Consider the following 13,722-nt stretch of genomic DNA (forward strand, 5'->3'; position numbering starts at 1 on the left):
CCAAAACTAAAATTATAAAAACAGTTGCAAGAGTTTCTTTTCCCCTATATTATTAGCTGCAAAAAAATCTGGAATTTTTTTTTTTTTTTCCCTACCAGGGATGGAACCCAGGGAATTCTACCTCCAAGCTACACCCCCCAGCCCTGTTTTTTATTCTTTACTTTGAAACAGCGTCTCGCTGAGTTGCAAAGGGCCTCACTAAGTAGCTGAGGCTGTCCTTGAACTGTGATCTTCCAGTCTCAGCCTCCCAAATGCTGAGATGACAAGCATGCGCCATCACGCCTGGCTCCCAACCTGGAACTTTAAAAAGCATGTGAAAGATGCCAGGCATGGTGGCGCACGATTGTAATCCCAGCGTTTAGGTAGCTGAGACAGGAGGATCATACAGGTTCAAAGCTAGCCTCAGCTATTTAGTGAGGTTCTCAGCAACTTAGTGAGACCCTGTTTACAAATAAAATATAAAATAGGTCTGGGAGTATAGCTCAGAGGTAGAAAGCCCCTGGATTCTACCTCCAGTACCACACACACACAAAAAAAAGCATGTAAAAGGAAGATATTTTTAGAATAGCAGAAGCAACTGATAAGAACCATTATTTCCATGTGAGGTTACGACTTATTTTTTCTAACATGAAAAAATAGAGGTATGGCCAGGCGTGGTGGCACACACTTGTAATCCCCATGCTTGGGAGGCGGAGACAGGAGGATTGTGCAGGTTCGAAGCCAGCCGCGCTGGCTTAAGAGACCCTGTTTCTAAATTTTAAAAAGTATAAAATAGGTCTGGGAGTGTAGCCCAGAGGTAGAAGGGCTTCCAGGAACCCCAGTACCACCAAAAAATATATATAGAGAGAGAGAGGTATGTGAGACTATAATGTACCAATAAGAGCATATTAAAAAAAGAGATAAAATATAACACAAATTATACTTCAGAATATCTCCCTTTCTTCAAAATAAACAAAAAGAAAATATCGGTATGTTTTGGGGGGGGGTGTTTTACTGGGGATGGAACCCAGGGGCATTCTACCTCTGAGGTCTCACTGAATTGCAAAGGGCCTCACTAAGTAGCTGAGGCTGGCTGCGAACCATGATCCTCCTGTCTCAGCCTTCCAAGTACTGGGATTACAAGCGTGCACCACCACACCCAGCTAAAATCAGTATTATTTATAGCTGAAAATTATCATATAGCTTTGGTTAAGTTTGGTTTCTTTTTACCTAACAAAGTCCTTAAAGTGTATCTAGAATTAAGAATATTTACTGCTTAATAATGTAGTTTGAGAGAATAGTAGTTTTATAGAATGAAAGATTGCTTAAGGACATATAGAAATATCACATCTAAATGTTTTATGAGCCAGGTATGGTAGTGCATGCTTGTAATCCTAGTACTTGGGAGGCTGAGACAGGAGGATTGCAGGTTTGCAACCAGCCTCAGCTACTTAGGCCCTCTGCAACTTAGTGAGATCGGTTTCAAAATAAAGAATAAAAAATAGGGCTAAGAATGTAGCTCAGAGGTAGAATGCCCCTGGGTTCAATCCCCAGCACCACAAAAATAAAATAAATGTTTTTTGACACTGAATATACTCAAAGTATGATTTAACAAATTATATAAAACCTTACTTAAAATGGATGTAGTGGTGCATGCCTGTAATCCCAGTACTTGCGAGGGTGAGAAAGGAGGATTACAGGTTTGTGGCCCGCCTCAGCAACTTTGCACAACTCTCAGCAGCCTAGCAAGACCCTGTTTCAAAATTAAAAAAATGACTAGGGGTATAGCTCAGAAGAAGAATGTCCCTGATTTCAATCCCCAGTACCACTAAGTAAAATAAAATAAAAACTTTGCTTAATAATTAAGAATAGAGTTTTAAGGGTAGGGTGCACATTGAACCCAATTGAACTGCATCCCCCAAACAAGATAGACCTCTTAATGCATGAGGAGGTGGGTTGCTATGAGCTCCTAGCATAGGCTCATTGTAAATGATATTGCCCCTCCTATTCCAAGTATGTATTATGGATATGCAGCCATATAAACTAACAGGAATTCTACCAGTCTTAAAGTTTTTGTAAAAACGCAAAATTTTTCTTTCTCCATTTATAAAAATGTCTATATAGCAGGGAAATTATTTGATATAGGATGAACTATCAAGGTTGTGAATTATATTGTCTTTTTGAAGGCAGATATCTAGTGACCCAAGGAAGTTTCAGGGGTTTTCTGTTTTGTTGTTTTTTTGTTTTGTTTTATTTTTTCCATACTGGAGATTGAACCCAGGGGCATTGCACTTCTAAGTTATATCCCTACCCTTTTTATTTCTGTTTTGAAGCAGGGTCTCACTAGGTTGCTGAGGGTACTCTGGAACCTGCAATCCTCGTCTTAGCCTCCCAAGTACTGGGATTACAGGCATGTGCCACCACGCCCTGCTTCCAAGGAAGTGTTTAATCAGCCTTCTTTGAGTTGGTTCATTGTAGAGACTTTTATTTGTTTTTAATCTTTGAATATTTATATTAAATGTTTGTTTTTTGTTTTTTTTTTTTTGTTTTTTTGTCCAGTGGTAAACCAGAAATCCCTTCCTACAGAGGTTATTGAATAGCCTCACTCTGGTGCCTCATTTTATTTTCCCCTGAGCCAGATTTAAGTCTGTTCCTGGGAGCTTCCTCCAACATTAGATATGTTCTCTCCTTTCCTAGGAATCTGTATGTACTCGTGGAGCCTGTGCTGGAGGCCATGAACATCATATACTGGGTCCTTTCTCTCTAATACACGTATCACTTAGGAATAGTTTAGTAATAAATTAGTCATATTTTCTCTGTCTTGTGTCTGCTTGAAGGAATAGGTTCTTTACATTTTATAATATCTGTAATACACATGACGTCTGTCTTTGGTAGCAGTGGGTCCTCTTGGTACTTGCTGTGGTTGGCAAGAATGTTCTGATTGTGTAGCACTAAGCAGATCAGGAGTACCCCTCATGCTATCATTTTAAAAGTCTCATTTTTGAAAAGTAAAGATTCTTATTCTTTATTCTTTATTGTTACAAAGACTAATGATTCATTTTAGTATTTGTTGATATCCCATAACACCTTAATGGAAAGAAATGACACTTTGTTAGCACTCTTCTATGTGAGGCGATAGTATTTACCTTCGAAATCTACATTCTAAAAGTTTGTTTCATTATTTAATATTTGGAATTGAGCCAGGCGTGGTGGCGCACGCTTGTAATCCCAGCATTTGGGAGGCTGAGACTGGAGGATCGCGTTTCGCAGACAGCCTCAGCTACTACTTAGTGAGGCCCTCTGCAACTCAGTGAGACACGGTTTCAAAATAAAGAATTAAAAATAGGGCTGGGGGTGTAGCTCGGAGGTTGAATGCCTCCATCCTGGGTTCCATCCCCAGACCTACAAAAAAAAATTTATTTTGGAATTTAATTTTCATCAAAACAATATACTGAAGAGTGGTGGAACTCCATGTATTAATTTGCTAGAGATGCCAGAACAAACCGCCACAGAGTGGCTAAAAGAGCAGAAATTCATTTTATTGCCACTCAGAAGGCTTCCAGTCCAAAACCAAGGTGTCGGCAGGTCTGGTCTTCTGAGAGCGTTCTTGGTTGTGCGTGTGTTGGTTCTGATGATGAAAGCTGTATGAGGGCTGGGGGTGTGGCTCCGTGGGGGGGTGCTTGTGTAACTTGTGAGTCCATGGGTTCCAGCCCGAGTACTGCAAAATAACTAGCTAAATAAGTGAAGCTGTACATGTGCTCGAAAGGGACATGTGGGATCGGGGAAATCCTCCCTCTCCCCACTGCCCGCGTGAGCCACTGCCCTCTGCCCCTCAGAGGCCCCTTCCCAAGAGGCAGAGTGGTACATTGCGTTTTGTTTTGTTCTGATTTTGGTTTGTTTAGTTCTTATTCTGTCATTATTGGGATGAAGATCCTTGTCTTCATATACAGTTTGTTTTCTTTCCTTGGGATAAATTCTTTTAAGAAGACATACACTTTTCCAGTGTAAGATGTATCTTAAGTCCCCCAGGGGTATGCTGAGGACACATCTGTTCCTATCCTAGTCTTCAGGAGGGAATCCCTCCCCTCCTCCTCGCCCCTCCCTGACACTGGCCTGATGTCTGGAAGCCATTACCCTCTGAAAGGGAGGAAGAAGGTCTGGAGAGAACGTGTTTCTTATGGGAACAGGAGCAACTCTCATTCCTGAGGTGGCAGGGTCTGGCCTCTGGTAGAAGTGCATAAAAGATCCCATCACCCAGCCCTGTCTTTGTACTATTCTTAAGTTTATGTGTTCTTTAGCAGAAAATAACTTAATGAAATTTTTAATGAGATCTGTTTACTTGTTCAAAATATCTCCTTTTGTCTATAATTATTTTCATTACTCTTGAAAATAGAGAAAACCTCTTATTTTAATACATCTGAAAGTAATGTAAGTAAAGGAACAATGAAGATGATTATCTTAGAAATGTTTTATGGTTGTGTTTTTAATTCTTAATATTTCTTAATTTTTTTATAGATAATATATTTGCAATAAAATCTTGGGCCAAAAAAAAATTTGGGCTTGAAGAAAATAAAATTGATAAAAATTTTGGGATTCCAGAAGACTTTGACTACATAGACTAAAATGTCCAGTGGTTATAGAGGATCTGTGAACTTGTAAATATGTAAATTTTAAAACATTATCCAACTGTACTAAATTGTTACTTACCAGTAACTGTCATTTTATTAATTTTAAATAAAGTATAAAATATAGATGTTCTTCACACTGTGTGTGTGTGTGTGTGTGTGTGTGTGTGTGTGTGTGTGTGTGTGTGTTTTACTGGGAACTGAACCCAGGGGTGTTCTACCTCCAAGCTACACATCCAGCCCTATTTTTTATTCTTTATTTTGAAACAGTGTCTTACTAAGTTGTGAATGGCCTCAGTAAGTAGCTAAAGCTGGCTACAAACCTGCGAACTTTCTGACTTAGCCTCCCAAGTACTAGGATTACAAGCATTGTGCCACTGCGCCCAGCTCTTCACACTTTTTGTACATCAAAAGCTGCAAGTAAAGCCATCCACCTTAGTCAAGTAAGATTTGCAGATGATTTTTCAAAGATCAAAATTATGACATTTTGCGGGGGGGGGGGGGTGGCGCACGCTTGTAATCACCGCGCTTGGGAGGCAGAGACAGGAGGATCGCACAGGTTCGAAGCCAGCAGTGCTGGCTTAAGAGACCCTATTTCCAAATAAAAATATAAAATAGGTCTGTGGAAACCCTTCTACCCGGAGGTAGAAGGGTTTCCAGGAATCCCAGTACCACCAAAAATAAATAAATAAATAAAATTATGACATTTTGTAGTTTTAATCAAACATTAAATACTAAATGTATATTTGAAGGCTCTGTCATAAAAATGCACATTAAAACCTACCAATAACCTTTAAAACCTGAATGGTAAACCGGGTGTGGTAGCGCACACTTGTAATCCCAGCATTCAGGAGGCTGAGACAGGAGGATCGTGGCTCCTGGCCAGCCTCAGCTACTCAGGCGCTTTGCAACTCACTGAGACCCTGTTTCAAAATAAAGAATAAAAAATAGGGCTGGGGGTATAGCTCAGAGGTAGAATGCCCCTGGGTTCTATCTCCAGTTCTGGGGAGGGGGGAACCTAAGTAGTTGTTTTTAATATTTGGTAGAAAATGTGTGATTGTTACTCAGTATACCGCATCATCTTTGTAAATATTCCACAGGAAAAAATATAAAAATGGTATTCCTCAAAATTAGAGAAAGAGCAATCATGTATATAGCCCTTTGTCCTGAATTAAGCACTCTTTTGGTTTTGGTTGGTTTTTTGTGGTACTAGGGATTGAACCCAAGAGCACTTTACCTCTGAGCTATACCCCCAGCCCTATTTTTTGTTTTGAAACAGGGTCTGACTCAGTTACCAGGCACTGCAGTCCTTAAACCTGCAATCTTCCAATCTCAATACTGGGATTACAGGCATGCACCACCACGTATGGCTGATTTATGCGCTTTTTAGAATATAGTTGTGTTTTTATAGCACACATCACCAATTATATAGAATTCTGGGATTTTTTTCAACTAAGAAAAAAATAGGTTAAAAATAACATATCTTTTACCAGTTTAGACTTTAGACTATTTGTGGGTACTCCCAAATTATAGAAATAAAAATTAATCTGGTAATGACCTTTATACACATTTCATAATCTTTTATACTGTTGACTTTTGATATTCTTTTAGCTTGAGTGAAATCTTCCATATTCTGAAATGACTCAAATGGCATTCAAGCCATTTGTTGTGAATCTGGCCTTTGTATTGTAGGGAGTTGCTCTGGGCCTGGTTAATCATTTCCTGGCGGTGGGCAGTAGAAAACTGGTCTATCTTTGTTGGTACAGCCAGTTTATATTGCCTTAGGGCACCAGCTCTTTTTCACAGGCAAAAATAATTGATGTAAGAGACAAAAGTCAAAAAATACAAATAACCTATTATAGACCTTTCCTTAAAACACTAATTGTGGTAATTCCAAAATTTCTCAGACCCCTTTTGCTGTTTATTAGAAAATAACCTTTTATGTTTAGAAAGTATCTATGTTTAAAAAAGCCATTTCTAAAACATGCTATAATATGAATACCTAGTCAACTTTTTAAAAATTTTGGTTCTCTCTGGATCAAGCACAGAATGAGTGAGATGGGTCTGTCCATGAACTAATCAGAGATTATGGTATCTTCTTTAAGCCAATAATGTGCTGTTAACACGAGGTACTTATTCATATCGTAGTCAACCACTAAGCATGAGAGGGAGTGATGGGGAGGGAGTGGGCTTGGGACTTGGTGGGGGCTGACTGGGTGATGTGTGCGTTTATGTCTACACAAGTTTTTTACCCCATTATGATGTATAAATACAATGCACCAATAAAAATTTTTTAAAAATAATGTGCTGTCAAGTGTTTACTGCCTGACTCTGGTAGGGTGAGGGGAGACATAGTTTCCTCCTGTCTGTGTGGTATAAATAGACCCAGTGCAGCCAGTGTTCACCAGTGTGATGACAGTTTAGAAAGGAAAAAGACATTGAGTAGCACAGTTATGTAGCATTTCTACCATACAGATAAGTAATTTCCGTGGCCTAAGTAGTAATAAAATATAGTTAAATAAGGAATGACAAATGTATCATTTTCATTACCTTTGTTTTGTTTTTGTGGTACTGAGGTTTGAACCTATGTACATTCTACCTTAAAGCTGCTGACCCCAGCTTGTTTGTTTTGTTTTAACACAGTCTATCTAGGTTGCTGAAGGTCTCCCTGTTGCTGAGGCTGTCCTCAAACATGCAATCCTGTCTCAGCCTCTCCAGTACTGAGAGCGCAGAGGTACACCACCACATCGTTTATTAACTTCTTTTTTATCATAATAAAGTCCATCACAGTTTAGATTAATTTACTCTTCCACTTAATGCTGTGTTAAGCATTTAATTTGTTGTTAAAAAATAAAAACAGTTGACTTGTCTGCCCCAGCACATCACTGTTGGTTTTTTTTAGGGTAGGGAATACTGGGAACTGAACCCAGAGCTTCTTGCATGCTAAATACATGCTGTACCACTAAGCTACAGCCCCAGTCTACTATAAAGCAGTCTCTTAGGAGCTGCTGTTATGAGGTTGCTCTTGACTGAAATTAGAGATACTGATTAAGTAACCCAGGGCCATTGCTCCGGCCAAGCTCTAGGTAATCCTTAGTCTTGGGTTGGTTTTGTTATTGATTTGAGGATTTATGTGGTATAACTTGGGTAGACCTAAAGTCATATACGTGACCTAGGACCAAATTTGATTCAGGAAGTCATGCTAAAATTGATGATCCCAATGTCTTTTCAATTAATTGTGAAGTTTAAGAGGTAGATGAGAGCTGATAACTACCTTATCAACTTCCTTCGCATGTAGATATTTTTAATTCTCAGAAATAATATCTATCCTAATTTTAAGAGATTATTTTGTGTGTGTGTGTGTGTGTGTGTATGTGTGTGTGTGTGTGTGTGTATGTGTGTGTGTGTGTGTGTGTGTGTGTGTGGTGCTGGGGATGGAACCCAGGGGCATTCTGCCTCCAAGCTACAGCCCTCAGCTCTATTTTTATTCTTTATTTTTGAAACAGAATCTCACCAAGCTGAGGAGGGCCTCATTAAGTAGCTGAGGTTGGCCACAAACCTGCTATTTTCCTGTCTCAGCCTCCCAAGTACTGGGTTAAAAGCATGCGCCACCATTCCCGGCTCTTAATTTCAAGACATTTTTTTTTTGTTTTTTGAGGATTCAAATGTGTTTATTCAACAATCAGGCCAACTTTATGTGACTTTAAGGAATTTCAGATCCTTGGTTTTCAGCAAGGCCCAGACTTTTTAACAAGAACAGGAATGCGGCACTTTTGATTTTCAATACATAACATGCATTCATTGGAATATGTATTTCCATCAGCCCCACAGACGGGATCATAAATCTTGGGGCATCCAGACACGTCACTGTCACAATTAGCCTTTCTTTCTTGAGAGTCGGCAGTGGTGTTGCCAAATACACTCAACAAAGCCAAGGCACTGAGAAGAAAGATGCTTGTCACCTTCATGGCAGAAGTTCTGTGTCTCCAGGGGTCAGTTGAAAACTCTGCTGAACTTACCACTACTTTCTTAAGAGATTCTTAAAAAAGCCAGGCGTGGTGGCGCACGCTTGTAATCCCAGCATTCGGGAGGCTGAGACAGGAGAATCACGGTTTGCGGACAATCTCAGCTAATTAGTGAGGCCTTTTGCAACTCAGTGAGACACTGTTTCAAAATAAAGAAAAAAAATAGGGCTGGGGGTGTAGCTTGGAGGTAGAGTGCTCCTGGGTTCCATCTCCAGTGCCGAAATAAAAGAAAGAAAAAAAAGATTTTACAATATTCTGCAAGTTTCATGGTTGTCCCGGGCCAGATCAAATCACTGGAATGTCCTTTCTGCCACAGGGCCAGGACCAGCGCACTTCACCCTGGATGAACAGGGTATGACTTTTCCTCTGGTGTTTGCCACATCATTAGTCTAATGGGATTATACAGTTCTTGGCCTGTCTCAGATAGATGCTCTATTAACTTTATTAAACATGATGGTCTTTAAGGGATTAGAAGAGGAAATGAGTAAGCTGGCAACCCAAATGCAAGACCACCCTAGTAATTCTTGAGCAAGAAAGCCTAAATTGTAAATCTGATGATACTGTTCTTTGAGAATATGATGGAAGTAAAGTATCTAGGAAACATTTCTCAGCTGATATAGTATCATTTCTTATAAGAACAGCTAAAATGTGACAGGTGATGGATCTTGTCTCAAAATCATGCATTAAACTCCCTTTCAGGATATGCTTCCTGGATATTGTTTACATGCCAGGAGAAAAATACACTGCATCATGAAATGACCCACTAGAGCGGATTTATGTGATATACTTGGCCTGATTAAAAAAGTTATTTGTGAGAGATAGAAGTCAGACACCATGGCTGTCTTCTTCCAAAATACTCATAGTTGAAATCTCAAGGTTAATGGTTTCTGTTATTTGAAATTGGTAAACTAGCACTCTTGGTGTCAAATCTAAGGCCTAGTTTCTGCTGCTTCTTCACTTTTTTTTTTTAATGGGGTACTGGGAATTTAACCCAGGGGCATTCTGCCTCTGAGCTGTACCCCCAGACCTATTTTGTTTTTATTTTGAAACAGAATCTCACTAAGTGGATGGGAATCTCATTACTTGCTGAGGCTATCTTCAAACCTCAGTCCTCCTATCTCAGCCTCCCAAGTACTAGGATTACAGGCATGTGCCACCACACCCAGCCACATTTTTTAATGATGTAAAAAATAAACAATATGTGACAGAAACTGCATGTAGCCTACAAAGCCAAATATATTTACTATCTGACCCTTAAAAAAAATTTTGCCTGCCCTTGAAAAATCAAGTACTGATAGCCTGTGTATTTTATTTTGCCCAAGCTGTAGAAATAGGGGTGTGTGTGTATGTGAGTAGGAATTGAATTAAGGAATGTTTTACTTCTGAGCTATATTCCCAGCCCTATTTTACTTTTATTTTGAAACAGGGTCTTGCTAAATTAGGGCTTACTAGCCTCAAACTTACCATCCTCCTGTCTCAGCCACCCAAGTACTGTGATTACAGATGTGTGCCACTGTGCCAAACTTCTTTTTATTTTTAATTAATTAATTAATTTTGGTACTAGAGATTGAACCTAGGGTATATTCTACTTCTGTGCTATACCTCCAGCTCTTTTATTTTATTATTTTCAAACAGGATCTTGCTAAATTGCTGATGCTGGCCTATGAACAAACCTTTGATCCCCCTGTCTCAGCTTCCCAAGTACTGGGATTATAGGCATGGACCACCGCGCTCAGCTTCCTTTTTTGAGATAGGGTCTCAAAACATTTCCATATTGGTCTTGAACTTGCAATCCTGCCTCAGCCTCCCAAGTCTCTGAGACCAATACATTCAGGTTGTAAAATGTCACATGAAAATTAAGATTCTTCGGCACCGTTAGGAAGCTGGATGATTTAGTGCCCTGAGCTCTCTCTTCACACCGCAGCAGATCAGCTCAAGGTGACTAGGAATGGCTCAATACACGTCATTAGTTAGAGGGTCACTAGCATGCAGTTTTCTTGCTTAAGTCACAATGTTGTTCCAACCTGACAAACTGACTTTATATTATATAACTTTAATAGTTGCAGAAGAAAATCTCAAGGTCATTTTGTATTAAATTAAATTTATGGCTGGATGTGGTGGCACACATCTGTAACCTCAGTACTTGAGAGACTGAAACAGGAAGATCACAAGTTTTAAGCCAACCTCAGCAACTTTGTGAGGTGCTTAACAACTTATGGAGACCCTGTTTCCAAATAAAAAAATGTAGGGGGTGTAGCTTAGAGATAGAATGTCCCTAGGTTCAACCTCTAGCACCACAAAAATAAATAAGTTTCTCTTAATTTTGTCTTTTGGCTGGCATTATTTATATATTTGAAGACTAGTTTCTTTGGATTTTTTTTTTTTTTTTTTTTTTTTTTGGTGGTACTAGGGATGGAACCCTTCTACCTCCAGGCTACACTCCCAGACCTGTTTTATATTTTTATTTGGAAACAGGGTCTCTTAAACCAGAAAGGCTGGCTTCGAACCTGTGTGATCCTCCTGTCTTAGCCTCCCAAGCGCGGGGATTACAAGCATGTGCCACCACGCCTGGCTCTTTGGATATTTTAATGTATGTGTTTATTTGCAGTGCTGGGGACAAGATTCAGGGCCTCTCAGATGCTAGCCAAGTACAACACAACTGAGCTGCATCACCAGTTTTTACATATTAATTTACATATATTTTTACATATTAATCTGGCTACATTGCTCAAGCCTGTGATCATCCTGTCTCAGCCTCCCAAGTACTGGGATTTCAGGTGTGCGCCACTATGCCCAGCTCAGCAATTAATTTTATAGAAAACGAGTAAGGACAATGGCCTTGAGGATGTTCTAATTGGCTTCACCATGGGAAAACCCAGTACTAAGTAAATTTTTATTGAAAAGGTTTCTATAGAATTAGCTGGGAATCTGTTATCAAAAACAAATACTTTCTTTTGGTTGGAATTTATTAATAAATAAGTCAATTTGTATTTCATGTCCACAGGTCTTTAAAGATTAGCTTTCTAATAAGGCTCTGATGTTTTCTGAAAAACCTCTAGAATATACCTACTGATCTGAGACTGGCAGTAAGAGGAAGGATGAGTTATTTTGCAAGTCTGAACTTGGAAGGCTTCATTTTTCTCATAAATGTTGAAAAGTAACTATGGGAACTTTAACTTGTTTAAACTGAACAGATGTAGAATTCTTTTCTGCCTAGTGGTGGTTGCCATGTTTTAAGTAGACGCACTTGTTGCTTGCCTGTGGGCTCTGCAGACCCACCCCTGCCTGCATTTCACCTGCTCAGTCAGTTTCCATTGGAGCAGATTTGGTTTGATTCTTAGGTCAACTGAAACAAAAATTTTGCCCTAAGTACCCTAATAAAATCAGTTCATATCTTCAGGGATTGTTTTTGTTTTGTTTTGTTTTGGTGGTACTAGGGGTGGAACCCAGAGACTTTTCTACCTCCAGGCTATGCTCCCAGACATTTTTTTTTTTTTTTTTTTTTTTTAATTTGGAAACAGGGTCTCACTAAGTACCTGAGGCTGGCTTCGAACCTGTGCAATCCTCCTGTCTCAGCCTCCCAAGCGCAGGGATTACAAGCGTGCCCCACCACGCCCGGCTTCTACAGGGATTTAAATGTCTTGGGTTTTTGGTTTTTTTTTTTGGGGGGGGGGGCTGGGCAGCCTTTATTTATTTGCACTTGTGTACATAAGTAGCCAGTGACTGTCCCAGGATGAAGATGACCCAGAGGAGAGCCACTCTGTCCAGCAGCTTCACGGCGATCCCCAGCCCGCCCGGGAGCCCCCCTTGGGGCTAGACACGGGGTGCACGCTGACTTCGTCCCTGCTGCTACTTTCCCACCTGCTGTAGTGGCCACTGCTCTCCTGGGGCTGCGTGCCGGGCCGAGGGAGGCACGGGGACTCGGGCTTCACCAGAAAGCACAGCCTCACGGAGGGCTGAGGTTCAATGGACATGTATCCAGCCCTTCGGGGTGGTGTCAGGGCAGTCCTTGTTTGTTTTTAACAAAAATACATTTTTTAACAACAGTGGCACCCTTTAATGCATCCAGAAAAGTGACTTCTTTTTTTGAAATTAGGGTTGGGAGTATAGCTTGGAGGTAGAAAGCCTCTGGGTTCCACCCCCAGTACCACCAAAAAAATAAAATAAAATGCCTGGATATCACAATTATTTTGCATAACTATAATTTAGCACCTAAAAGGTTGCTTAATTTTTTGTTGTTGTTGTTGTACTGGGGGTGGAACCCACAGGCTTTCTACCTCGGGACTATACTCCCAGACCTATTTTATATTTTATTTGGAAACAGGGTCTCACTAAGTTGCTGAGAGCCTCACTAAGTAGCTAAGGCTGGCTTCGAACCTGTGCGATCCTCCTGTCTCAGCCTCCCAGGCTCGGGGATTACAAGCATGCACCACCATGCCCAGCTGCTTAAGTTTCTTGTAAATGGACAGATATTGGAAGCTGTGCTCCTAAAAGAAGTTATTGCCGGGCGTGGACCCAAGAGAATTCTACCTCTGACCTATACCCTCCTTGAAACAGGATCTTGCTAAATTGCTGAGACTGGTCTTGAACCTGCGATCCTCCTCTCTCAGCCTCCAAAGTGTTGGAATTACAGGCATGTGGCACCATGCCCGGCTAGAACTAAATATATTTTGAAAGGTCAGATGGCTTTCTTCCTAATGCACAAAAACTCCTGAAGGCATGTTGAGTTTTCATCTCCATAGATCCAAAACACCTCAGAGTCAGTGACATTAAAAAAAAAAATCCAACTTTATATCTCCAAATCCAAATGGATGCTCTTCATGGTTTCTCAGTGCCTTTGCTTATTTAAATGATAATTGGCCTTATTCCAGAAGGGCCATACGGCAGCTGTTACTTTTCAGTCCGCTTTATTCAGTCCCTGCAGCTACGTCAAACATTTGTCACTCAGACCTCTTTAATCTACTTTCCTTGATTTTTTTCTACTAGATTTTTTTTTAGTTTGAACCCTTTGTGCATAATCAGAACTTCCTAATCTCTAACTAAAGTCCTAAGCCCTGTACCTACAATTATTTTCATACCATACTTCCTGTTCA

The 13,722-nt window shown here is 40.2% G+C and overlaps 2 protein-coding genes across 2 annotated transcripts in view; one reads left to right on the top strand and one right to left on the bottom strand.

Moving 5' to 3' along the window:
- Positions 1-4,601, top strand: part of MND1 (meiotic nuclear divisions 1) — a gene marked incomplete at both ends in the record, with an annotated part of 58,549 nt that extends 53,948 nt beyond the window's left edge. The window contains one exon of the mRNA XM_080697156.1: positions 4,495-4,601. Within this exon, the coding sequence (XP_080553282.1) occupies positions 4,495-4,601 (107 nt within the window). The remainder of the gene's footprint in view (positions 1-4,494) is intronic.
- A 3,641-nt stretch (positions 4,602-8,242) lies between these two features.
- On the bottom strand, positions 8,243-8,572 carry SPINK1 (serine peptidase inhibitor Kazal type 1; the record flags this gene model as incomplete). The annotated part of the gene is made up of 1 exon (XM_080697093.1): positions 8,243-8,572. The coding sequence occupies one exon, from the start codon at positions 8,570-8,572 to the stop codon at positions 8,333-8,335; it is 240 nt and encodes a 79-aa protein (XP_080553219.1). The 3' UTR covers positions 8,243-8,332.
- Positions 8,573-13,722: the final 5,150 nt, after the last annotated feature.

Source organism: Muscardinus avellanarius (assembly GCF_963383645.1).
Source record: "Muscardinus avellanarius genome assembly, chromosome: 6".
Taxonomy (NCBI): Eukaryota; Metazoa; Chordata; class Mammalia; order Rodentia; family Gliridae; genus Muscardinus; species Muscardinus avellanarius.